The 27,084-nt window shown below is 43.1% G+C and overlaps 2 protein-coding genes across 3 annotated transcripts in view; one reads left to right on the top strand and one right to left on the bottom strand.

Moving 5' to 3' along the window:
* The window catches only part of PCCA (propionyl-CoA carboxylase subunit alpha), a 473,714-nt gene extending 456,519 nt beyond the window's left edge, over positions 1-17,195 (top strand). The window contains exons 22-24 of the mRNA XM_024578839.4: positions 2,903-3,043; positions 14,196-14,273; positions 16,851-17,195. Of these exons, the coding sequence (XP_024434607.2) occupies positions 2,903-3,043; positions 14,196-14,273; positions 16,851-16,919 (288 nt within the window). The 3' untranslated portion in view covers positions 16,920-17,195. The remainder of the gene's footprint in view (positions 1-2,902; positions 3,044-14,195; positions 14,274-16,850) is intronic.
* A 1,006-nt stretch (positions 17,196-18,201) lies between these two features.
* Positions 18,202-27,084, bottom strand: part of GGACT (gamma-glutamylamine cyclotransferase) — a 49,955-nt gene continuing 41,072 nt past the window's right edge. Inside the window, exon 2 of one of the 2 annotated variants that reach the window (XM_024578845.3) lies at positions 18,202-19,380. In XM_024578845.3, the coding sequence (XP_024434613.1) occupies positions 18,896-19,366 (471 nt within the window). In that variant the 5' untranslated portion in view covers positions 19,367-19,380 and the 3' untranslated portion in view covers positions 18,202-18,895. Of the gene's footprint in view, positions 19,420-27,084 lie in introns of both variants that reach the window. The other variant, XM_045186680.2, reaches the window with a different exon arrangement.

Here is a 27,084-nt window from a genome sequence, read left to right as displayed (position 1 = left end):
CTTCCTAAACCCACAGTGAGGTTCCACCTAACGACCCACAGCCGCTGGACCGACAAGCAACTGCTAACCCCTCAAGCTGACATTTCTCATGACCTTGCAGGGCGAGTACCTCTGGCTTCTAGGATTGTACTTCTCTGTCCTATTGACCAGACTTTTAAAATCTGGGGATCCCAACCCCAAAACATAAGTTTGTGGTTTTTCTGCTTGGAAGTAATGACAGCAGTTTAAAATCAACACTCTCCAGGGACATTTTACAGAATCCATTAGGGATATTTAAATGCTTAGCATAAAGCCAAACTGCACGCGTCATAGGGCATTTTCCTGAAATCTCTCAAAACTAGTTGGCTGCTCTGCCTGTGCCCCCTAAGAATTCAGAGAAACCAATAAATAGCAGTTTTGATCATAAACTTTGAAAGCCCTAGTGTACATTCTTAAATGACTTCTTTTCTGGGGCATCAAAAAGCTTTTATGGTTCTCACCAGGCAATCCGTTCTGATGGGCCCATATGCTGCACTCTGCTTAGATCCCATCCTGGCAAGCACCCCCGTGTATGCTGCACGGGCGAGCCAAGAGGTTGTTTTAAGAAGGTGTGTTTGTGTGGGCACGCTGAAAGGGTCAGGACAACATCAAAGGTAATCTTAAAAAGAGAAACTTCTCAATGCCTTCTCTTTTTATATTCAGAAAGGTCATTTCTAAGCCAACTATTTGCAATAAGGCCTCTCCTGAGGCGTTTGCCCCGTTGTTATTTTTGCCTGTGATTACAATAAGTCGCTTATCCCCCAAACAGATTTAAGAACAATAAACAAATACAAAAGGAAAAGGAACATCTCATCAATAACAAAGACCTCATCTAAAGGTATTGAGTTTTGTGACTTTTTTACATCTCTTTCCAAGCAAAGCAGGAGTCCTACAGAGAAAGGAATCCAAAAGATATGAAAATTATAAAAATAGTAAAAGGATCCAGCTTTAGTCAGGATCTTGTCATTTCTGGGGAGAAATGCAGCTTGGGACAATCTTAGCACTGTATTTATATTAAGGCTTGTTTGTGATATCTAGCTAAACTTAGTTTTTAAGCGTATCCACTGTGGTGAAATGTGATAAATTGTATTCTCAGTGTATAGAGATACTTTCCCTGAATTTAGTGCTTACATTTTGAAGTCAAAGTGGGGAGGGGGAGTGGATCGATCCGTATGCTATGCTGAAAAAACTGGGCCCAGTGCTAATCAGTCACATGGCTGATACCAGCTAGAAAAGTAACCTTTTTGTCGACTGGTGCTTCCAGTGATGTTGGATTTTCTTTCTCAGGTAGACAGAGCACAGACACTAAAACTATGCAATTTGGTACAATTATATTCTCCCCTCTTTGTTTCTATACGCCCCAATAAATTTAATGAAGGACTTAGAGATACAATTCCTCATTGATAAATAGTCCCTCTCTGCCCAGAGTATTTATTTGACTGACAGCAGAATGCACTCTTCTTGCTTTCTTCCCTTGCCACTTATGACTCAGACGAATTTTAATAGGAGCAAAAAGCTTTTATTTGCACTGTAATTTCACTTAAGGGTCATAACCTTCAGAGACTGGCAGACACTTATATGTCTTGATTGCAAAACACACATTCAGGAGTAAAGAAACATGCAAAAGATGTTATTATCCAACCTGTCACAGTGTGGTAAATCTGCTCTGAACTTGGGCCATCAAAGCTCTTCCTTGGGGCCCCTCCCAACTCCTTTTTAAATAGATCCCGTAAAGAGCACATTTAGAGATTTCTGCTGACCCTGCACCGAATTAAAGGGTGAATTCTATTTTGCTTTTGCATCCCTGCCATCATGATGCCCACAGGAGGCTTTGAGTTACAGCAGCTTTTTTGAACAAAATGGGGCTGCCTGGATGCTGCATTTGTCTGCCCAAGGGAAATGCGATCTGGTAGGAATCCAAAAATCTTCAGGTGGTCGTTCCTGCTTCACCGACTAACACTTCCTCAAACCATTTTATCTTGTTTCTGTTTGGACAAACCAAACTGAGGCTCATATATTTATTCACAGAGATCTAGGATTTCTCCTGCCAGGCAGAAATTCTCTTTACTAGAAATATTCTGTTGGAACTGCCTTCAGTGGACTCCTAATTGTTTGAGAGCCATCTACGAAAAGTGCCATTAAAATTCTTGGCTGTGGACACCGTTTTCTTTCAGTGGTTTTAAGCTCTTGATGTATTTTCCTTTAATATAGAAGATACTATCATATTTCATGTGTATGTACCCTAGCCATCTTGTAACAGAAAGACTACGTAATGCTGTGCCTAAGAAGAAAAGCTAACATTTTCAATCGTGAATATAACATTTTATGTCACTGGATTTTAAATATTGAATTTTAAATTGAATTTTAAATGTTGTTTTGCCCCAAGTGAACACTGAAACCCTTTGTTTTAAGTTATTGATACACGGTACAGTAGCTCTCTTAAGGGGAGCGGGAAGTTAGAGACAGCAATCTGCTGCCATCTACTGGTGCGTGTTCACAGTCACCCGCTTTCTCCCTTGGGCTGACCCAGCTCACGGAATTTGGGTTAATTGGGATGTTGTGTAAGCGGTGCAGGAAAAACAAAGAAAATTCTCACTGTTTTCTTTATAAGTTTTCAGATATTTTTCTTCATGATACAGGGTGATAACTATGTATCACTAATGAATTACCGGAGTTCTTATTTCAAGAAATCTCTTAAATAATTGGCTCATAATATATTCCAGAAACAAATTAATATATTTTGTTCTTATGTACAATAATTAAAAGTCATGTGACTTAAAAGCTGATATAATTTAAATTTAAAAGGTAAAAACTGATTTTGAATGAACACTACTTTTGAGGAAAAGTTCAGCATTTAAACTCATTTATGGTGTTTTCCCTTAAGTACAAGGTGCATATCTTGAGCAAACTCGCTGCAGAATTGAACAAATTTATGCTGGAAAAAGTAGCTGAAGATACAAGCAGTATTCTTCGCTCCCCGATGCCTGGCGTGGTGGTGGCCGTCGCTGTCAAGCCCGGGGACATGGTAAGGAGCGTGCCTGTCTGTGGGACCGGGGAGAACAGAAGCATGATCGTGCCTTGTGCAGGTTGTTCTTGAGTCCTGCTACCCCCACCAAATAGCAAAATAGCTTTTGTGCAATTTTTGTCCAACTGTTTCACATTTGAATTAGTTAAGTAACAATAGCTGAGTGCCTCTCCCCTCAACTGATCTGGAACTGGAACAGAAATAAGGCCTGATTCATTCTGTTATTTGGCAAATTTGGAGTTTTAGGAAGTATTTTATTTAAAATTTGTATTTACTCTCTGGCTCTCTGTGCTTTAAGCATCCTTGAAGAACTCATAGTAAAAAATAAACTTCTGATGGGGAACTTTTTGCATTATTTTTGGAATAAAAGGGAAGAAAACTAATGAAAGTTAATTCTGTAATCTGTATAGTACCAGTGTACTTCCATAACTTGATTAATAAAATTTAGGATCACAGATGTATGTTTTTCATCTTGACTTTGTGACATTAGGGCACAAATGAAAGCTATATTAGTATTTCCTCACATGTTCAGTCTCGCAATAATGTGCTACGGGCGAATTGGTGGGATACTGCATTTTTTAACAACATGGTTAGACATCTCTATTTATTAGCAGCAGAAGTAAAGAGAAAAGAAAGAGTTGACCAGAAAGGTTTCTAGGGGGCAAGTAAGTACTTGCCTTTTTATTCTTGTGCCAGAAAATAACGGCCAAATATGATAGTCTTTAGTAAATGAGATGGTGATTCCATTTTGTATCTCAGTTAAGTCACAGGAGTTTATATATGTTTCCTGGAAAGATTACATTAAAACTCCCTCTGTATTTCTTTATTAACATAAATAAAATAACATTGAGGAAAAACTCATATAGTCATTGGCTTCTAGAAAAGTATTTATAATTGAATACCAAGGAAAATGATCAGTTTCAGTTGTTTAAATTAGTCCTGAAATTGTCACATGAAGTTGGGAAACTGAGTTAACAATTGCTTTACCTGATGATATAGAAATGGAACTACTAGTTTTTCTAGAAAAATCATAAAAGAGGCTGAGGAGCTATGAATTGTTTGTTTAGAAAGCATTGATATTCTTGGAAGAAAGCACTCATTATGCTTGTCTAATACCCAAGTGTCACGGATTTGGGAGAGGTGACACTTAAATATTTTATATATATGTAATGATTATGGGGGAGGGGTTTGCCTTTATTTCCTCATTCTGAAGGATTAGGGTCATAAGGAGATAGTCCCTTGGCCTTGCCAGTAAGCATGTGCACACTCATACCAATGATCAGAGCAGTCAGTGGAATCTTCTAGTGACTAGAAGTGTAGGTTGGTGAACAATGTGAGGGGGTTATTTTGGGGTTTTTTTCATCTTCCATCTTAAGCTTTTTCTGGAAGCTACATGGGTTGTATACTGCCATCCTGAGCCTGTCGGTCCTAATTGTGTGGGTTTAATTATAAAATCACATTTGCGCTTTAAAAAATAGTAAGTATATTAAAGGCAGTCCTTACTTTTCCAACACCTGAGTCAAAACCTGAGCGGAGGGAAAGGGCCAGGGAGGGAGATGGCTCCCGCTGAGAGCACGGAGGGAGGAGGTTCACGCTGCAGTCTTGGTCCTCCATTTGCACCAGCTTCCTGGCTGTGGCTGCTCGGGCAGAGAGCAGGGAGCATGCAGCCTTCTTGTTTCCAACAACTGCTTTCTCCTAGTCTAGCTTCTCCAGCTACCAGAAGGGTTTAGCCTTCATACTTTCCATTTCCTGGGTAATGATTTAATGTGGGAAAGCAAGGCATTTAGTAAAATGGAGCAATATTGTATTAGTCCTTGGGTAGCTCAGTTATTGAAAACCACCACCAGTAATTAAATGTGGGTATTCAAGAATGGTTTAATTTGAGAATTGACTGGAGCCTCTGTTGCATGTATTCCTTTAAAGTGAGAGGACATGGCTGGGTGAGGGGGGGGTGGTATGCACCCCTAATGAACTGGCTCCTCTTCTCTGTGTCCTTCACCTTACTTATAAATGCTCTTTGCATGCGTGTGCCTAGGCTGGTCCAGCAGAGCATATACTTTGTTTTTATTCCTCTCTCCAGCTCCCAGTGCCACTTCTGGTCCTCCCAGAACTTCCTTTTATATTCTGTGCCATTGTGTTTTGATACAGTAGTATTTTCTCTTGAATTATTATTCGTGAAAAGTGTCCCGAACTGCTAATACCTAACCCAAATGCAGGGTCAGATGTTTGTCAGCTTTTACAACAACTTGTATAGTTAAATCTGCTTCGTGCGATTAACACACAAGAAACTTTCCTTGGACCAAAGGCACAATGTTTACTTGAGGCCACTATAAGAAAATAATACTTGTAACTCTTAAGCTTTGTGGTTTAAAATTATTGCAAGGCATGCTATGTTCTTAGCAATAACAATAGCTGAGGCAAGGTTCCACTTTTGTCAGTAGGAAGAGAAAGGAATCAATCATCTCAGTGTATTTTCAAGGAAAAGAAGGACCTAAAAAAACAACTGAGGGCCTCTAAGTATTCTATTCTTCTTTGAAATGTTATTTTTTGTAGTTTAAGTTCTAGTTGTCTGCAAATTTATATTTAGCTGAGTAAGACTTGACAAATCTTAGAATGGTGAGGGGGCAACAATGTGCTCCACAAAAGTGTCACGTAAATAATAAATCGCAAACCTGTTTCTGTGAAGTAAACCATTTTAACAGAATTTTCAAAAATCTCAGGACAAAATGCTTTGGGTGGCACTTTAGAAGTAATAAATGTACCCAGAGAGCTTTGTGGGGAAAGGTCCTCCCCTCCCTCAGCACAGAAGCTACATTTTCCTCTAAGTGCTTTTAACGGGTTCAAACAGCAAAAGTTCCTAATACTTTTTCAATGTGTACTATGTACTACTCAGCGTTAAATGGTATAGTAAAATCTTTTAAAAAGGATTACATAATAGCCCTTTTGAACATGTGGGGAAGGGATTGTAGTTAATAAGGAGTAAAATTCATATAAGCAAACAAACCAATTAGAAACTAAGTAGAACTGGATTACAGAAGTCTAGAATCACAAATTTAATTCCGAAAACAATTGATAAAATCACTTTTATATGCCTTTAATAAATACATTTTTATATGCCTTCTGAAAGTATTTTTAATGACTGATTATTACTTCAGTTTGAAAAATACCTATTTTTCTGTATATTTAACACATCATAACTGGAGTACTTCTGTAATCAAAGTTAGCATTTTTAATAACTTGTTTTAATCATTGTAACTTTTATTTCTATGATCTTCCTGAAAAAAATAATGGCTAAATACATATTTTTCCAGCATTAAACTTAGAGCTATTGAATGTGTTACACAACTTTCATTTGACTTTTAAGTATAAAGTCATTATGAGCGTATTTTGATATCAGAAACAAAATATAAAAGTGAAGCAACACAATGGGATATTTTAATATTGCATTTAATTAAGATTTGTTCCAGTTATGTTTAGATTTTTCAGCCATCTCAAATTTACATCAGAAATATTGGTTATTTATTACATCTAAAATTAAGTGAGATGTGTACCAGAAGCAGGCTGTGTACCTGTTTATATTTTTCTTTCTTTCTTAATTATTGCTTTGTGACTTATTAGTTTGTGAGACCAGGTAAAATAATAGATCGACGGTAAGTACCTGTTGCTGTTTTTCTTGCCACTTAGCCCATTCACTGTTGGCAGATTGCGGTATTTTGCGGGGGCAAAATAAGGGTGATAGGCTCTTTAGTGAACTGACCTGTAGTAGCAGGGAATTAGGTACTTGGGATTATTGATCTCATAAACAGTGATTTACACAGAAAAGGGGAGGATGCTATAAAACCGAACATTTGGAATCATTAATAGGAGTACAAACTAGAATTCATCCTGGTTTAGTTTTCTCCTTGCATATGCTCCTTCAGGGAGAAGACACCCAAGAAGGTAAATGGGTGGGCATGACAGTCACACTACCCCTTTGTCCCCACACCACTTGCAGTTGAGCTTATCGCTGATCTTGGAGAAATTACAAATAAACTTGCCAAGAGACCTTTATTTTTCCTTTCGTGAACGAGCAGGGTTTGAAACCTCCTTTGCACTTAGGTATCCAGATGAGAAGGGTTGGATTGGGCCCTCCTGACGCGTGTTTGTCTGGCAGTGACTTGTGTACCCCATGCAGCCCGATATCAGTAACAGCATCTTTCCCTGGCAGAGGACCTGGCCTGGCTGTTTGATAGATTTTCCAGTTTTTGGATTCCTTGATTTACAATCAGGAAATAATTGCAATAATTAAATTTACATATTTTATAGCAGTAGTTATTCAAGCACTTGATTTGATAAAGTGCCAGTTTTTCATCCAAACCTCAGGTTGTATTGCAAAGCATGTACAGATTCATATATTCATTATTTAACATTTTTAAACTTTAAATTATGAAATATTACAAACATACAGAAAGTTATAAAGAATAGCGTGAGTATTTCCTATACTCTCTGCTCACCTTATTTACCATACTTGCTTCCCATTTTATTTAACACAAAAACACTGCTTATACAATGAACTTGCCCTTTCTCCAATGGCATTCTTGTCCTGCCTCCTTCAGAGGTAACGGCTATCCTGAATTGGGCCTTTCGTTCTCTTCCAGGTAGCGTCTACTTTTAAGCATTAGGGGTGATTTTTGTTGGAGGTAACAACTTGGGTATTTTTACAACTTAATGATAATTATCAGTGTAAGGTAAAATATTTTTATAGATTAATCAATAAATATTGTAGAAGAATCTTCTGCAAATTTGGCATTTGATTTAAATTTTCAGGGAATGACTCACTGGAGATTACAAGGGACCGTACCTTTGTTTCGAACATCTTTGAAGATGACGGCAGTTCTCCACCTTACCAAGATCCAGAATATTCCTTCTCACCCTTTTACAAAAACAAAATAAAATAAAACCATTTCTCTGAATTCTTTAAAACAGTGTACTTCACAGAGGTAGTGGATCCAGACTAATTTCTTAAAGATATTGTAAAAGACATCAATTTTAACTAGTTCTCTTTGTACCTAGAGATTTTGGCTCCAGTTGTGAGCTAACTTAGAGGGCAGTAGGGTGTAATATTTTTCTTCATTTTAAGGAATTTTAACAAAAACTAGACTTGTTTAATATTGGCCACAACTCTGTATTCTTTCCCCAAGCCTTTCAGTTTCCTGCTTTGAGACCCACTGCGCAATTACAGAGGGGCAACTACAGGGGGGAGCAAGAGGGAGTGTGGGGAGAGGCACAGGCCTGTGGTCCCTCAGAGCCATCTGCCCTGGTTGAGCGTGTCACTTCTCCTTGCTCATGCCCTCCTAGGGAGGTGGCTAGTGCACAAACCCATTAAAGAGGCCTTCGACTAGAGATAAGGGGTTTGACCGCATTTCTGTCACCTGCCTTCTCTTTCTTTGTAATTTGATGATGGTTTGTTCCATTATTGCTTAAATACTGTAGTCTCCCAGGACGTCTTCTCCCTCCCGCTTTACATGAAGATGTTAGGATGTGAATTCACATTTCTTCTTCAGGAAATATCAGGGGATATTTACCAGCCTATCTTACCAGCTCAGAAAGAGGAAGTTATTATAATCAGATTCTAGCAGTGCCTTTTAACCAAATCTGAGATGCTTTTTTCCTGTGGCTGTTAACTGTGTCTTTCTTCAGATCTGAGGGCTTTAAAATGCAGTGCATTCAGGCACCTGTGTTCTAAGTAGAACTGCCTTTAAAAATGTAATTGAAGGATTTTCACTTTTGTGGAGTCGTCAGCAGGGTTGATATTGATCCGTGCTTTCGGGGGGCCCAGTGCAGCAGAAGGGAAGACTGCAGCGGGCCGGTAAGCCCTCCGAGCCTTCTGTCTAATTTGGCAGAAAAACACAGAATGTAGGACAACAAAAGAAGGCTCCTTTTTCCATAAAAATTCTTCCTCCCACCCACCCCTGTTCCCCAAAAAGCGGACTTAATTTTTCAGCTGCACGCAGTGATTTGGTGCTCACTCTTGCATTGAAACAGTTGCTGTCTGAACAGGCAGGAAACAGTTTTCTTTTAATTGCTGAAATCATTCGGAAGTGCTTCATGCCCTGCTTCTATACAGCAGATGCTGTGCATTAATTGGCCTGCGTAGAAATGACCCAGGGTTCCTTGCAGCGGGCTCAATTTTAGGCAGAGGGTTTAAATAGCTTATTTATTATTTTGTATAATCTGGCGTACATTATGTGCTCCTGCATGTGTTGTATTTCATGGTCTGCAGTTTCTAATGTCATGTGGGTTTCAAACCCTGTGTTTCTGTGGTAATGTACTAGCAGCAGGTAAGCTCAAAATACCATCCATCAGGAGCTAATTTTTTATCCAGATACTCCAATGACTGATGAACCTGTCTTTTGTATGAATGTTTAGCACAGTAGAAAGCCATATGCCACTGGCACAGTTTCCTATGCATTCTTTATAGTTGATAGAGAGTGGGCAACAGGGGGAAAAACCCCTCCATGCCATTTCTGTCCTCTTGTCTATATTTAAAGGATAACACCTTTAAAACCGACCCAGGTTTTGGACAACAAAAGAGGGGAGGGGCCGTCTTAAAGGAAATCCAACTCCCATAATCATTTTCTTTATCAGAAATATGACTGCACACTCTTAATAGGGAACCTTGTTTTGTTACTCCCCGTCTGTTCAAAACAGACCTTCGCCCATTAAAAGGGCCTCCCTTGTGTGGGAAGACCACAGCTGTTACTGTAAATCTCATCCCGTCACTGTATCACCCCCATTTTGTGGCTCTAAAGGATGAAATTGAGAAATGGAATACTGTGCAGTCATCCTTTACATCTCCAATTTTAGGCCTTTGCCATCATTTTCATGCTTTTATTCCAAATCAAATAACATTAGTGAGCTACACCACCTTCTGATGAATATCTGGTATTGAACACAGCTTTCAAGTCTGTACTTTTGGGGGCTTCTCTTTATGTTTGATGGAGGTCTTTTTTCCCCCTTTCTTTTTCACTTCCTGCTCTTCCTTTGAGCTTTCTTCCTGCGTTTGCAGTCTGAATGATACAAGTTGCTGAGTATGTCCCAGTCTTAGTATGTTTTCTAAGAGCGATGTGTGCAGGAGAAGGTTCTGTGTCTTTTAATCTTTGGGGAAGAAGTGAAGGGAACTTGGTAGAAGGCTACTGGGGGTTTTAATCAGAAACAAGAAGTGATTTGAATCATTAGCACAACAAAGCATAATATAAGCTTGAAGATAAAAGTCTCTGGGGAAAGAGTCCTCTGAAAATAAATGGAACTTGATAGATTTCCATATCATTTATAACTTCCCTTAATTACACTTGGAAGACTTGCCAGTAAAACTAGAAAATTGGCAGCCTATATCCATTAGAGTCATTTTGCCGACCATGGCAAGCAGCTGGCTTTACTGGAGTTTATTTCCCATCACTCACAATTAATCATCAGCTGGAGATGTCTGAACCTCTTTCAGCACAGAGCAGTGCCGGGCGACATTCAGGGCTTCTAAACATGCTGAAATCTGCTGAATAAATTGGCCGAGTTTTCTCCCCAGCTTACTCATTTTAGGGCAAGGCCGGCTTTCACTTAATGAGTGCACTCTGATAATCGGATGTGAATGTGAACCTTGACCCCGTGTCAAAGGAGAGGACGCAATAAGCCGGATGAAAGATACAGCATTCAGGCCTCCAAACTTTATACCAATTAGACAGGGAGTGGAGAAGTATATCAGGCTGACCAAGTTTATCAAAAAGACTTGCAAGGCTTGTGACCATTTTGTAAGCCCAGCGATGGAGACATCCTGTCACAATCATTAAGTCTTTATCAGATGATTCACAAAAGTGTTAGAGAAGTGTGTGCACACAGATCCTTCAGGAGCAGTGCCCTCACACGTGAGCTGTCTAGTGGAGACGGCATGTTTAAGGGCCCTTTCTATTCCCTCAATTAATGCCCAGCTTTCCAAGCACACGGGGAAAGACAGAAGGTACTGCCACTACCTTCCCGAACTTGGGGAGTGGGGACAAATGGGTACCTCTGGACAGGGAGGCTTCCAAATGTTGAGCTAAGAGGCCTGTGTAATGCCATCTTGGTATTGCTGGAACTGGAGCCCGTGTAGGGCCCAGCTGGTGGGGAGGAAGGCCCGCCACTGTGCTTTCTTCACTGTGTGGTTTGTACCTCGTTTGCTTGCCTGACTTGGATTTTTGAGGAATGAAATAACTTGAATTTAGATCAAGTTCTACTGACTAAAACATATCTCAGTATTTTGTGGAGTAAATAAACAACTTCCAAGAGTTTTTTCCCTTTTAGGGACAAATGAGTGAAAACAGATTACAAAACAGATGGCTGTAGGTGAGCAGAGATATGAATTACTTAAATTTTCATCTACAGCTAAATAATACAAGTAGAGACTAGTGGACAGGCGTGAGAGAATACAGGAATGAAAAGTAAGCCGTGGGGACTGAGTTCAGTGATTCAGTGCAGAGCTGTGGGTCAGGCAGAAGAGCATTCACTTCAGATCCAGAGTACTTTCCATCAAGTCCTTTTAATCACATTGCCAGCCATACAACCAGAGAGAAGGGAGCATTGCAAATTTGGGACTTTCCCACCTCTCCTGATAGCTCTGGCTAACTCAGAAGCTTTGTTTTTCTGATTAATAACTCGGGGTCTAACACTTGCAGTTACCTGTAAGTATGTCAACTCTTCACAAATCACCAGTGCTGTCAGCACACCAAGCCAGCTAAGAAGGATTGTCAGTGGGTAGAGACAGTGGACCCCATGAATTTGTCTTGCTTTACTACCCTCAAGCTTGAGCAGGCTGGCTCGAGCCTGGATCTGGGCTGTGGCCCAGGCCCAGCTGTCCTTCCACTAGTTTCCTAGGGTCATTATTGTCAGGTTGGCCCAGGCCCCCTTAGAGTGACCATTGGAGATTTCCTGGTTCATTTCTTTCTCATATTTGTGTTAATTGTGAATTTACTTACTTGAAGTTTTTACGAAGAAGCAGTGAGAGGCTCTCTGGCCAGCAGATGCCAAGCAGTGGGCTGAGCTCCTACAGAGGGCCAAAGCTGCACATCCAAGAGAAGCCTATGGGGCTGGGAATGGGGAGACTGGGGCTCTGAGCAAGCCCAGGCTCTCAGATGCCAGCTGAGGAGGGTGAGAGACAGGTACTCACAGGCCCCATGGTGAGTGGGCACTTGTCCATCTGTGAAGGAAAGAACTACCAGAGCCCCAAGAGGGAGAGCTGACTACTAATTTTTTAATGGAATTCCCATTGTTGAATTTCAGATCCATTTCCCAGAAAGCCCCAGCTCTTTAACTGGCATGCCCAGTCCTTCAGTTGGGATGCTGTTTCCTGAGGTCAGCTCTGACCCTCAGCCTCCATTTCAGAAGCCTTAGTCTGGGTCCACCAGGGTTTTACGTGTGGAGCTAAATGGAAGGTGCTACTCTGGGGGAACTCACCCTTCCCCCATGTCTTGCCTGGTCCCTGCCAGCCTTTGAAGAGAGAAAAAAAGTCTCTGAAATGAGGACTTGAGGGAGTAGCTGTTGACATCCTAACTGGGGCACCTTCATTGTCTTTGAGTTGCCCTCACTTCTCTCCCTCTTCATTTTGAAGAACAGCAAGTTTGGAACAGCCCTCAGGAGTTGATTCTTCAATCTCCATGGAATGCAGATGCCAGGTGACAATGAATCAAAAAGGGCAGCAAGCACAGTGCTTCAAGCCCAGCTCTGCAGCACAGTCTCTCCTCCGTGCCAGCACTGAAGCTTTGGCATCCCGTCTCTTCCTATGTTTCTGTGCCAGGAAAAGCAGCCCACCACCTGATCAGCGGAGGAAAGGAATGCACAGGGCTCAGGCAGTCCCAACTGCCAGCAAGACAGCTTGTGCCCCATGGGGGGCCGGAAGGGGGACTTAGAGATCATTTGGGGATTTCAGGAAAGAACATTCTCCAGGCATTCTGCAACGCTGGGCAAGCACAGCCCCAGTGGTGTGAGCGTCCAGGAGCCCCACACCAGATGCCCACCAGCACCCCAGATAGCTGGTCGCTATAGGAAATTCCACTCTCCCATTTCAAAGACTGAGAGGCCCTTTCCACAAAGATAGAAGAAAAATCCATCCCAGCTTTCACGCTTACTCATCAAGGGCAGAGAGAAGAATAAATAGATTGGCTTTTAGTCACAGCTGAATCCTAGGTGGAAGGCCGAGGTTTAACCCCAAGGGGTTTATACGCTGTTCCATGTGGATGTCACTCATAACAATAGGCAAACATCTGAATACCAAGCTTGAGCCCAAGCCTGTGGTAGCTCCCAGTGTCCTTGAAAGGAATGGGCACAGCTCCAGAAATCATTGCCTGCATTGGAGGTTTGGGATAGTGGTGTGCATGGTGCGGATGTTTGTCTGTTGTTCCCAGTTCCCCAGCGCTGAAGATAAGCTCCCATTATTTGGTAACAGCTTTACTGAGATAAAATTCATATACAAGTCATTCCTTTAAAGTGTATACTTCGGTTGTGTTAGTCTATTCACAGAATTGTGCAACCATGATCAGTCAATCTTAGAACATTTAAAATTTTTAAAAGATTTTTAAATTTATTTTTAGAGAGAGGGGAAAGGAGGGAGAAAGAGAGAGAAACATCAGTGTGTGAGAGAAACATCAATTGGTTGCTTCCTGCATGTCCCCAACTCGGGGCCTGGCCTGCAACCCAGGCGTGTGCCCTGACGGAATCAAGCCGGCAATTTTTTGGTTCGCAGGCCGGCACTCAATCCACTGAGCCACACCAGCCTTGGCAAAGAACATTTTAATCGCTCAAAGGAATCCGTGTTCCCATCAGCAATCTATTGCTCTTTTCCCCTCAGCCCTTGGAAACCACCAATCTTTCTATCAGTAGATATTTACCAATTCATTGCACAAAAGTGGAAAGCATGCCTTTCTACTACATCTCTGTGGCAAACGCAGATTCAGATTCCCAGGAGATGGTCTTTCTCTGCTGTCCCCCAGATATGAACTTGGGATTCAAAGTGTCAGAGGTTGTTGCTACTGTTTGGATCAAATTTCAACATGTTTTGACAAAGCATCTCTTAATGGCTTCACTCTTGAACATTGTTGTAAAATTAGAATGCTGGTAAAACTTCTGTCCATTTTTATTCATTTTCCAGGTAGCAGAAGGTCAGGAAATTTGTGTGATTGAAGCCATGAAAATGCAGAACAGTATGACAGCTGGGAAAACTGGCAAGGTATGTCCCTAAGTTCCTACCAGCGCATGCAGCTCTGTGGCAGGAAGCAGAACTTCCACCTTTGAATCTTGGATGGGTAGATCTGAAAAGGGTCGTAGACATCATCTCCTCCTACCTCTCCCTCCTGCAGATGGGGACAGTAAGATTGGGAGCTCTTTTCACCCCGCACTGGTGTGCTCCTGCCTCACGCACAGGAGGCTTTCCAAAAGACTCTCTACAGTCAGGTAGTCAAAGAACAATTGTTCTTCACCTTAATGGCTTTCAAATTAAGAGGTCTTTAATTTTTAATGTTTACATCTGTCTTAGAGGCAGTTAGTTATCTGAGACTTAGGTGACACAGCAGGAAGTGGTTTTAGAGATTGCAAAAATTAATGTAACTCTTCAAGATAATTTCTCCACAAAGAGAACAGTTCAATTTTAGATCAAGGGGAGCTGAAAGCCCCACATACACATGTGGGACTTAATGATTTAGGGAGAAAAAAAGGAGATGATGTATTAGTACTGAAATTTATTAAAACTTCTTAAATGTATTTTCTCCTTGAAGAAAATAGAAAACTCCTTTAAAGCAATAACTTCATTATCCTTTCTGCAACGAAAAAGAGACCATTTGTAGCAGAATGACTCTTTCCCGAGGACTTTACTTTTCGGTTTAGAAATCTGGAGCGAGGTGAGGCAGCGGGGAGTGAGGAGAGCAGCACGGGCTGGCCGCGTCCCGCACTGTGGCCAAACTGGGAAAGTGCGATTGAACCTTAGACATGACTCGTGCCCTGGCAGAGAGGTGCAGTCAGTTCACAGTGAAATATGCATCAGAGAGACAGAGCTTCCATCTGTCATCCCAAAAAGAAATGAAACTGATGCTCACAGAACATGCTGAGGGGGACGCCCTGTCCAGTTCCAGCTGGGAGGATGGAGGTCAAGCTGGAGAGGGGCTGCAGACAGCTGTGACCAGTCCCCATGGGTTTGGAAGAGGACAGGGGCATGATCTGTAGGTATTTTTAGGAGTCCTGCTTTCTACATGATTACTTTTCATAAGGTGAACAAGAAAATGTTGGTTTCTGCTCTTGTAAAATTGTTAATTTGTTCCTTGAGATTTTTAACACTGACATTGCATTAGCATCATGAGCTTTTCATCCATAATTTGGTTTCATTTGGGGGGATGCAGAATACATGTCAGATGCATGTCAAAAGCCTGTATTGTTAGACTGAGGTACTTAATGCAAAAATGAACGGGCATAGCTCCCTTAAGGAGCAGGGGGCTCACGTAGGTCAGTGCGTTTTATGTCGTCATGGCCTGCGTTTCACAGTGAAGGTTTAGCTGCTCCCCAGTTATTAGGAGCCCAGACTGCTTTCGGGGTGTTGATGTGCTCTGAGCAAATTTGTACTGTGGCCTGATCCCTGCTAGCTGGAGTAGTCCTTCCTGCTCATCCTATTTCCTCCTACTGGCCAGCAGGGTGCACCAGGAACAGTCAGAGCCCCAGCCCAGAGGACCAGACCCTGGGGACCTGAGGGGCTGGTGGTTCTTATCTGGGAGGGCCATTTTTCCTCCCATGGAAAAGGTTCACAATGTAATCACAGCATCATGAAAAATACATTCTACACACACGGAGGCTTCAGATCATAAAAAGCAGCCACTTCAGTGCAAATAGCACCTGCTGAACAAGGCCTTTGAAGTAGTCATTGCACAGGTTCACGTCGACCTGAGAGAGCCTGGGCTGGAATTCAAAGGGAAGGCCCTTCTAGCCCTCTGGCTCATAGTGGAGCCGCAGGGACACAGGCCAGGGCACTGAACCTGCTGTTGCTACCATTGTTCCTGTTTTCCACTTACTAGTTCAAACCCATTGTTCATTTTCTCACCCAAGCAAGAAACTCCGAGAAGTCAAAAATGACTATCTCTTCCCCATTCTAACCACCTACCCACTCATTTTAAATTTGAACACAGTTTGGGAAAACAAACCTGATTAAAATTGGGAGGGACGAGTAGAATGAAAGGGCACAATAACAACATCATGGGAGCTCAGTGCTTGTTCCACAACACGCCACAAAGTACTATCTGTGCAGCCGTGTACCTTCTGAGTATTGAATTTCCCTGGAGAAGGACGTTTACAATCAGGCTAGGGAGTTTCTCTTATTAATTAGTACCTGTTTTGACTCTTGTATAAGTATGTTTTGTTTTGGGGCGTTTTGACCCTAAGTATTCCATTAACTCTCAGAGAACATTTCTGCAACCTAAAACCATAGGAATTGGGAGGGCTGGGTGTTGTGAGCTTATCCAGGACCAACGCTGGCTCTTAGGATGCTGCCCTTGATCCCTGTGTGTGCCCAGTGCAGGGGCCAGCCAGCAGAAATTGCCTTCCACCAGTGACTTTTAGGACAAGGACGGGAGAGGGGACAGTGCTGAGTCACAGCCCTGCATGAGGACGTCACCTGTGCATGAGGTCCCCTCTGTGCAAGCCAAGTGTTCTACCTGTGTTCCAAAGCCTGCCAGGCTGTCTCTTCACTTCCAGAAATGGATGACGAGATTGCTCCCTCCTGTTCTGGTTAATATTTCTTACTCCCTTTATTTTTTTTAAATTCAAGGTGAAATCGGTGCATTGTAAAGCTGGGGACACAGTTGGAGAAGGAGATCTGCTCATGGAACTGCAATGAAGTATTTATAGCCTTTCAGTCATCACCCAGTTTAATTAGCTATTTGTATTATTATTCTTTCACACTCAACTTATCCAAGCACTTTGCAGGAACACCCCTGTGCGGCAGATTTTACATGGTCATATTTATTCCACATATAGTCAAAACCAACATTCTGCCAAAAAATCACCAATGGAAATTTTTATTGATATAAATACTTGTACATATGATTTGTACTTCTGCTGTGAGATTCCCTAGTGTCAAAGTTAAATCAATAAAACTGAGCATTTGTCTAAATATTAGTTTGCCCTTTTTTTTCTTTTTTGAATGAAGACAATGTACCTCAGAGGCTATGGGCTTTGCCAGTAGACTTTACATAATAGCATTTCATTGTGATCCTTTAAAAATGTTATATAAATCCCAGCTCTTTGTCTTCAGTTTTATTAAATTAGCATTTGCTACCTCATAATCTGATTACCTGTTTCATCCTGGCTGAGGACCTAACTCCTGTTGGTGGTTATTAGTAACTTCTTACGTTCACACAGCACAGATGATGAGTTTGGAAATCCCTCCTCTGCGGCTCTAATGGGTAAGTGTGGATCTTCTGGGTCCCTGGGGGTGTCACCTTAGGGAGAGATAACTCACATGGTCCCCTCTTTCCCATCCCACAGGATTCCCTCACCCCAACTGTGGTGGGTGGGCTGCTACAAGCTCATCAGCTGATACCCATCCTTGCCTTGTGTCTTTGTGAAACAAGTTTCCAATTAAGAAAAAGGGGCTAAAATAATGATCATGTTTTTTGTGCCAGATGCAGTTAGTGCCCACAGTCTACCATTAAGCTGAAGAGTAAGTGAGCGCTCCCAATGGAGAATGAGGTTACCAAGGATCAGCAGCTGCATTTTCATTTGGTTCTGAAATCCTTGGAATACATTTCATACTTTGCTAGTAAATAAGCAGAGGCAGTCATGCACTGATTGGGATCTACACTGACAGATCATCAGATGGAGGTGGGTAGTAATTGGTTCTTCGTGCCTTGCTAAAATTATTTTAAGTGCTGTTTGTATAAGGAAGCTAAGCTTTCTGTCAAGCCTGAAGAACAAATTACTAATGCGTTGGTTCTTCTCCAAAAAGGTCACCCCAAATGCTGCTCCCTTTGGGAAGCAGGGACAGTGCCTTGCCGCTGGGCTCTGGGCTTGGGTGAGCTTCCATCTGAAATCCACTGTGTCTGCCGGCAAGTAGGTGCTCATTATTTTGCTAAATTAGAATGAAAAAAACATTCTACCAAATACGTTGGCCCAAGAAAAGGGCCCAAAATAGCATCAACACTTTATTTGACTTACTAAAACATCTAGTTTAATTTTAAATGATTATCTTTAATAATCTTTTTTAATAAGCTTGATCTGAAAACTGTGAAGAACAATGCTATATCTACTCCAAAACTACTCTAAAATACAACATGTTTTTCTTGAGTTTCTTTTATTACATCGAGACATCCAAGATCAGATTAAAAAATATACTGAATCTGACCTGTAGCACCAAGAAAAAAAAGAGCAGGGCTGCTAAAATCTAGCTGCAACACAAAGTCTTTACATTCATTTGAAATGTTTTCTTCAGATTTTAGAGTAGCAAAAAAAGGAGAAAGAGAACTATGGTAACACATGAGTTCTTGAAATGCCAGTTAGGGGAATTAAAATCCTAAATTTTTCTTATCCAATACATTCAAGTCCACGATGCTCTTTAGGCAGCAAGCAATAAAGCAGTAGTATCAGATAGAGAGATTTCAGGGCACAGTGTTGTTATCAGTACGTCAAAATTATCTGGGAAATTGGCTGCCACTAAAAAAGAGATTATTTCTTTTTCTACAGATAGAGTTTTACAAATATTTGTTTCAAAGGGCATTATAATGCTTTTTCATTCAGTGAGTGCAGACCAAGCTGAGGTAATCTCATAATCATCAGGGCTGTCTTTTCTTTGGCTGCTGGGCATTCCTCACATTTTTATCTGTTTTCCCGTGGATTATAGCGAAGCCCATGTGCCCCCAGAGAGTCGTAATTGTTGTGGTATGGGAGGTGGACCCACTCCGGTGGGTAGGTGGCTGTGCTGTACACGAAGCACTGCAGGGTCCTTTCAGCAGCTGGAGACTCTGTAGGGGTGTTGTGCGTGCCTTCCCGCTCCAGGACTGCAATCCTTACCTGGGTGCGCTGGTATGTGTCTGGGCAGCCTTCAAATTCATCAAGAAAGTGCAGCATCTGCTCATCCACAGTATAGATCTCCCCGACCACGCAGTGGCCATGCCCCGGAAGGTTCAGCAGACGGGGAATGTTATGTTCTCCAGCAATCACTAAGGGGTAAGGCTCCACCGTGTGGCCTCGGCCCTGGAAGGTCGCGCAGCCATTAGTGCCATCCAGCAGGACATTATGGTTGGGCTGGCCTCTCTTCAGGGTTCCGTACACAAACACATGGGCCATGTGGGCCAGAGACACTGCAAGGGAGAAAGGAAGCAGACCAGGAGATCTGTGTGCTACAGAAACAGGCAAGAGGTCTGGTCTCAGTGGAGTTGTCCGGGGAGCGCCAGAGAGTAAATCTTTCAGTTTTGCGCTCAAGCAGCTGCTCCTCAACCCCAGCACAACCCAGCACTGGTCTTCACCAACATGTGGTGGGTTCCGAGGTTCTAGGAAACACCACCTACCCTTTACAATCATTTTCTGAGAAAAGGTGCTCAATTGAGAATATACTTGCCAGATGGAGAAGAACTGCTGTTTTTCAAAGCAGCTTTCAGTCTTCTTGAAAGGACTTTAAAATTACATAATAAATATTTATTGTACAAAAATAGAAGTAGTGATAAGCAAATATAAATGTGTGTGTATAAAAAAGTCACCTGTAATGGGCTACAAGAGATAATTCAGTACTAAATTTACATTCTAGTCCTGACAGTATGACCCAGCACACCTTTAATAATAGCACTTTTCCGTGTTCCTTTTTCAAGGTCCTAGAGGGTAATGATGCTTTCCTGTGACTCACTGTGATTTACCACGGAGACCTTGGCTCCAACGTGAAGGTAAATATTTACTGCTTGCCAGGGTCTGGGCCACAGACTGTTATGTAATTGACAAAAGTGATTTTTGTAAAAGTGACTCAAACAGCAGTGGAACTCAAAGTTGATCAGGGGTGGGTCTCTCTTCAAAGCCTGGCATTTCACTGCCCTGCTTGCCCAATGCTATGTAATATGCAGGCTTTGGAAATGAGAGGCCCTATGCAGCCAAACAAAAGATGCATCCATCTGCCAGCAACAGCCTACCACCAGCCAGAAACACCTGGAGGATGACACCTCCTGCACATTAATCACATGATCAAGTGGCCCTTGGAGAAGTCATGTGTAGTTCACAGGTCTTCTACTTTCTTCTCAGCCAACAAGGGCTGGTCTGGGGATCTCATCCCAGCTTTGCTTCATCTCTTCAGGGCACTTAAGGAGGATGGGCAATCCAACAGGACTGCCCCACTGCCTTGGTCGCAGTCACCAGCCTGTGGAACATCAAGAGTTCCATGGGTTTCAGGCAATTTGTACCTGGAAAGGCTTGGCCCCGGGGAAAAAAAAAACACAAGGCTGTCAGACACATGCACTCTGGCATTTGACAACACTGGGGCACCTAGAGCAGGATAAGGTCACGATGGGAACTCCGGTTCTGGTTGTTCTGACAAGGGTGGGAGGAGAGATTTGGATCGGAGTACACGGCAGCCCTGTGGACCAGATGTTTGGAAGGCGCTATCCCTGATTTCTGTCCCCCACACTTGTATCCTGTCTTACAGCTTGCGATCTGTCAACTCCTTCGGGATGCACCCAGGATCTGCAGTTTCTTACCTTCTTCACTAGCACCCTCAACCAAGGACTGTCCCCCACCTCCTAAAAGGCCTGCTTCTCCATTCCCTCCAGCCTATTCCCATCGTAGGCCCAGTCAATCTTGGCTGCAAACTGAATACCTTCCCTGTTGGTGCCAGCTGGCTTGTTGCACCTCATCTCCCTCCAGCCACCGGTGAAATGACACCTGCCTACTCTGGGGCCTTCACAGTCACTACTCCCTTGCCCACTCAGTTCCTGCCCCTTTCGATACCTCCCTGTATGGTTGACCTGAAGCAGCAGCACCTACCTATTCCTTCAGTCCTATTATGACACCCTGATTGGGTCTCTTTATGATACATGTTCTCCAAATCACTGCTTATTTTGATCACTGCCAGAACACAAAGAGCTGGAAGAGAACCTGGACACCATCTAGTCCTACAGAGCTGAGTCTCAGGGTGGTGAGGATGACTAAGGTGGCACACAGGGGCAAAACCCGTCACAACTGGAGACCCGCCCTCCTCATCAGCTTTTCCCCTCTTTCATCAGGTTTTTGAAAGTAACATGTCCATACTGTAAAGGTCAAAAGCTTTGCAAGAAAAATGAAATTCTACCCTTTCCCACTCCTTTGAGGAAACACTAGTAAGCTTTTTAACTGTTGCATTTGGTATTTATCTCCATATTGTTGGTTATTGATACTATTTCTTGATGTTTTAAATCATGTCTTGCCTTTGTACCCCAAAGCAGGTGAGCATAGGAATTTAAAGCAGAGGCTTTAGAACCAAGTTGCCTGGGTTGAAAACCTGGCTCTACCAGTTTTTAACTATGACTGTAGGCAAACCACTTTATGTTTCTGTGCCTAGGCTTCCTCAACTGTGCAAGGACTAACATCAACCTGCTTCAGAGGACTGTCGTGATGGCTGCAAGTGCTGATACACACGGGCAGTCCTGGTAGGCCTGTGTTCCAAGTTTGCAGGGTTACCACTGCAGTAGGAGTGGTCTATGGCCCAAACACACACGTAGTCCCTGCCCCATATTCCTCCAACAGACTCACATCATGATTTGGGTCAAATCCACATTCAGCATTAGAACTATGTAAACACTGCTCTCAGATAAGGCACGTAGTGTACTAGGATTTAATTCCCTGGACAATGTTTATTTTTTCTTGGAAAAACAGCTTCAGTTTTGCCCCTGCTCTTCGCTCAAGTTTCTCTGACAATAATTCAGGTTCACATTTTCTGAAAGCACTATAAGAACCCTTTCGGCCTTGACTACCCATTGGTTCCATTTTTCCCTGGAGCCTTGGCTCCCAGAAGCTGTTTCGGCCTGGATATTGCTGCCATCGGGGATGTCCCCTGCCAACTGAGGTTTCCCTGAGCCCTGTCCCTGGGTCCCATGGCCTCCTCATGGTTGACTCTCTCGTTTCACTGAGGCTTATTCTTTCACACCCTTCATTAACAGTGTGGTTGGACAGAGAATTCTAGAAATAATTAACTTAAGAACTTTAAAGGTGTTTCTTCTTTGTCTCCTAATTCTTTTTTTTTTCTTTTTTTCTTTTTTAAATATATTTATTGATTATGCTATTACAGTTGTCCCATTTCCCCCCCACTCCACTCCATCCTGCCCACCCCCCTCCCTCCCACATTCCCCCCCCATAGTTCATGTCCATGGGTCATACTTATAAGTTCTTTGGCTTCTACATTTCCTACACTATTTTTACCCCCCCCCTGTCTATTTTCCACCTATCATCTATGCTACTTATTCTCTGTACCTTTACCTCCCTCTCCCGCTCCCACTCCCTTATTGACAACCCTCATGTTCTAGTTGTTTGCCTAGTTTGCTCTCGTTTTTGTTTTATGTGTGGTCGTTAATAACTGTGAGTTTGCTGTCATTTTTACTGTTCCTATTTTTGATCTTCTTTTTCTTAGGTAACTCCCTTTAACATTTCATATAATAAGGGCTTGGTGATGATGAGCCTCTTCAACTTGACCTTATCTGAGAAGCACTTTATCCTCCCTTCCATTCTAAATGATAGCTTTGCTGGATACAGTAATCTTGGATGTAGGTCCTTGCATTTAATCTTGGGTAATGTAATTATGATGTGCCTTGTTGTGTTCCTCCTTGGGTCCAGCTTCTTTGGGACTCTCTGAGCTTCCTGGACTTCCCGGGAGTCTATTTCCTTTGCCAGATCGGGGAAGTTCTCCATTATTCGTTCAAATAAGTTTTCCATTTTTTGTTCTTCCTCTTCTCCTTCTGGCACCCCTATAATTCGGATGTTGGAACGTTTCAAGGTGTCCTGGAGGTTCCTAAGCCTCTCCTCATTTTTCCAAGTTCTTGTTTCTTCATTCTTTTCTGGTTGGATGTTTGTTTCTTCCTTCTGGTCCATACCATTGATTTGAGTCCCAGTTTCCTTCTCATCACTATTGGTTCCCTGTACATTTTCCTTTGTTTCTCTTAGCATAGGCTTCATTTTTTCATCTGTTTTTCGAACAGATTCAACCAAGTCTGTGAGCATATTGATAACCAGTGCTTTGAACTGTACATCCGATAGGTTGGCTATCTCTTCGTCGCTTAGTTGTATTTTTTTCAGGAGCTTTGAAGTGTTCTGTCATTTGGGCCATTTTTTTTTTGTTGTTTGTCTTGGCGCGTCTGTTACTTTAAGGGGCGGAGCCTTAGGTGTTCACCGGGGCGGGGTAACGCTGGTCGCTGCGCAGTGATGCTGTACGTGGGGGCGGGGCCAAGAGGGAGCAATGGCGCCCGCTCCACTCTCCACCAGACCTCAATCTTTCACTCCACTACCCACAATCAAACTGGGCCCCTCTGGTGCTGGTTCCCGAGTAAGTGGGCCTGTGCACACTCTAGGCCCCTGTGGGTCTCTCCAACAACCTCTCCTGTGAGGCTGGGAGTCTCTCCTGCCGCCCCAACCCCCAGGGGCGCTTTCAATCAGAGGTTTGAGGCTTTATTTCCCCGAGCTGGAGCCCTAGGTTGCGCAGCGGTCTGCTTCTCTGCCCGCCATTCGTCCAGTTTATCTGTGGGCGAATGTGGTGCCGCAAGGTGCTACCCGCCACTCCGCCTGCCCCACTCTCCGCCACTCTGAGTCCGGCCCTCTGGGTTTATCTGTGCAAATGTGGGACCGCAGGGTCTGCTAGTGCTCGGACTGCCTGCGCCATTTGTCCCACACTCCGCCAGTCTCAGTCCCGCCACAGCCACTCGAGTCCTCTCCACCCCAGTGCCGTCTCCGCCCCTCCTACCAGTCTGGATGAATGATTATTTTCTGTTTCCTTGGTGTTGGTCCCCCTTGCTGTTCGATTCTCTGTCAGTTCTGGTTGTGCGAGGAGGCGCAGTGTGTCTACCTACGCCGCCATCTTGGTTCTCCCCTTGTCTCCTAATTCTTCAAGTTCTTGCTGAGAAGTCCAGTGATACTGGGATCCAGTTCTTTGTACAGGACTCGAGCTTTTCTCTCTGGATACTCTTAAGGTCTTCCTTTCTCCCTTGGATTCTGAGATTCTTAAATGATGTGCCTTCGTATGTTTTTTTTTTTCTCTTTTCATTCATTGTGCCAGAAATTTCCATCTGAAAACTCATTATCTTGGATGGTGGGGAATTCTCTTCCCTAGCCTGCCTTCTTGCTCTTTTTCTGGATCTCAAGTACTCAGATGTTGCATGTCTGCATTCGTCTTCCAATGTGCTCTTTCCAATCTACTGTATCTTCCAAGTCTTCTCCATTTTTAAATGTTTGTGTCATCACATTTATTTCTGAGATCCTTTTCTTGTTCTCTCATTTTGTTAGCATCCTGTTTGTTCACAGCATGATACAATCTCTCATCTTTGGGAAGATGTTGTCATGAGTTTGGTTGTTTTTTAAGTTTTCATCTTTGCATGTGGTGCCTCTGTTTCTCCTCAACTCCTCTTTGTTCTGGTATGTGTTTCTTTAAAAGGATTTCTAAACGGTCTTAGTAATAACCCTTGCCTGACCTGTTATATTGAAAAGTGAGACACCATACAGGAAACTGAAGCTGTGTGAGGGGAGGGAGCCTGCCGGTTGGCAGGCCTTGTGTGGGGGCTCTGGGAACAGGTTTTGAGGGGATCCCAGATAATTGAACCTATAGATATGTACACTTTCCCTTGATCTGCATTTTCAGGGCGCCCCCTCACTCCCACCCTCCACTGGGCCTGGAGTTCCCAATAATAAGCTTCATGCTCAGCCTCTCTGGACAGTAACCCCCACCTGTCTTCTGCTAGACAGAGGGAGATGGGGCTCTGTGCCTTGTACACTTTCGGCTTCTTCCTCGCCTGCCCATACTGCCCTTACACACCTATGGCTTACGGGTCCAGAGGTTCTCTGGCATTCAGGGCACCAGTTGTCAAGCTTCTCGCTGACTTCTGACCATTTAGGGATGTAGATTTCTGGTTTCTCCAGGCTGCTAAGTCAGTAACCACTCGTTTCTGTTTTCTGTCTTCTAGAGCTTTGCTGTCCTCTTCTATCTGTTGTCTTTCTGGGTCATTGGAGTGGCATTCAGGGCATTAGCAGGGATAAAGGAGCCTGCTCCTCCTGAGTCTACTTCCTAGGGAGCCCTCCACTATAACAGCCAGCCCTTCCATAGAGCCCTTTGTCTTTCTGGAGGCTTGATATGAAATGGAGGAAGTGGTGGTTCAAGAACTGCCTGCTTAGAGGGGTGATGGGAAGAGTTTATGAGGGTATAGTTGACCTGAGGGTCTTTTTAGGTTGCCAAGAGAAAGCTGGTTAGGTAGTAATTGTGGGTACCAGAGAGGGATGGAGATGGCTGAAGGGCCTTGCAGAGGGAGGGGGACAGAGAGAGGGTGGGGAACAGGAAGAGTATGCTTGCAGAGGGGGACTCACTTCTGCCAGGCATGAGCAGAAGGGAAAAAACAGGCAGCAATTCCAGGAAAAGCAAAGCTCGGTGGTAAGCACAGAGTACACAGAGAATGAGATATCCCTCTGCCCTCTGTGAAGGTCAAAGGGAGATAGACTGACTCATAAACAGGTAGCTTCAAATAAACATGAAGCACGGACCAAGTGGGTGAGTCTGCTGAGAGCATGGTGCAGGGGACCTGCCAGAGCAAGGATCTTCATACTGGGTTGTCTGGCCTTTCCCTAAAATAGGGGGTGGTGGTGTCCTTCTGGGATGGGCAGGGGTGCCACCAGGGTGAGGACTTGCACATGGAAAGAGGTTTAGAACCATCTTATGGGAAAAAGCCTGGGCTTTGGCATAAGAGTGCCAGGACAGAGCAGGTTCTCAGTAAAGGATGCTTGTTTTTATTACTAAGGGATTCAACTACAAAGCAAGAAAAGAAATATTTCATCCAAGAGTGATAGCGGGCTTAGGGAGAGCTCAGGTAGAAGGACAAGTAGTGATCAGAGAGACCTGTGGAAGATGCCATTTCCCAGGGAGGCTTATGACCAGGTTGAAGGGCAGTGGTGCTGAGCAGTAGGTCCTCTGGGGACCCTTGCACAGCTCTGTTGAGCTTAACCTGAGTGCCACGGGCCATGCTAAATGTTCTGTCATCTTATGTTGAGGATGAGCTAACCAAATCCTCAACAATCGGTAAGGTAGGTGGTGTTATCCCCAGTTAGCAATTGAGGAAACTAAATAAGGGAGCTTAGATGAGGGCTCCAGGCACAGAGCTCGGGCGGGACAGCACCAGGAACTGGACCTAAGTATACTGGACTCCAAAAGCCTCCATGGCTCTGCCTTTCAGACTGACCCCAAGGCCAAGGGAGGTAACTGTGAAGTACAGCCTAGGACTCAGGTTCTGCAGGGGCAGCAACAGTTTGTAAAAAAACCCTACCTCCCTTCACTCTTTTTCTTTTTCTTTCCACACTTGTTTTGGATGAACTATATTTGATAAAGCAATTCCCTCTTTAAAAAAAAATTTTTTTTTGGATATAAAAATGTGGAATAGATAAAACATGAAATTTACCATCTTAACCATTTAAATATTTTTTAAAATTACAGTTGATGTACAATATTTGTTTCAGGAGTATAACATAGGGATTAGACATGTATATATATATATACCTTACAAAGATCACCCTGATAAGTCTACTACTCATCTGATACCATACACATTCATCACAACATTATTAACTATATTCTCTATGCTGCACTTTACATCCCCGTGACTGTTTTTATAACCGGCAAGGTGTGTGTTTTAACTCCTCAACCTTTTCCACCCATTCTCTCCAACCCTCCTCCAATCTGGTAACCATAAATTTGTCTCTGTATCTATACGTTTCTGCTTGGTTTATTTTTGGTTTTTATAGTCCACATATGAGTGAAATCAGATGATATTGATCTTATTCTGACATTTCACGTAGCATAATATCCT

This window comes from Desmodus rotundus, chromosome 13 (genome assembly GCF_022682495.2).
Source record: "Desmodus rotundus isolate HL8 chromosome 13, HLdesRot8A.1, whole genome shotgun sequence".
In the NCBI taxonomy this organism is placed as follows: Eukaryota; Metazoa; Chordata; class Mammalia; order Chiroptera; family Phyllostomidae; genus Desmodus; species Desmodus rotundus.
This window is presented reverse-complemented; position numbering and strand designations above follow the sequence as displayed.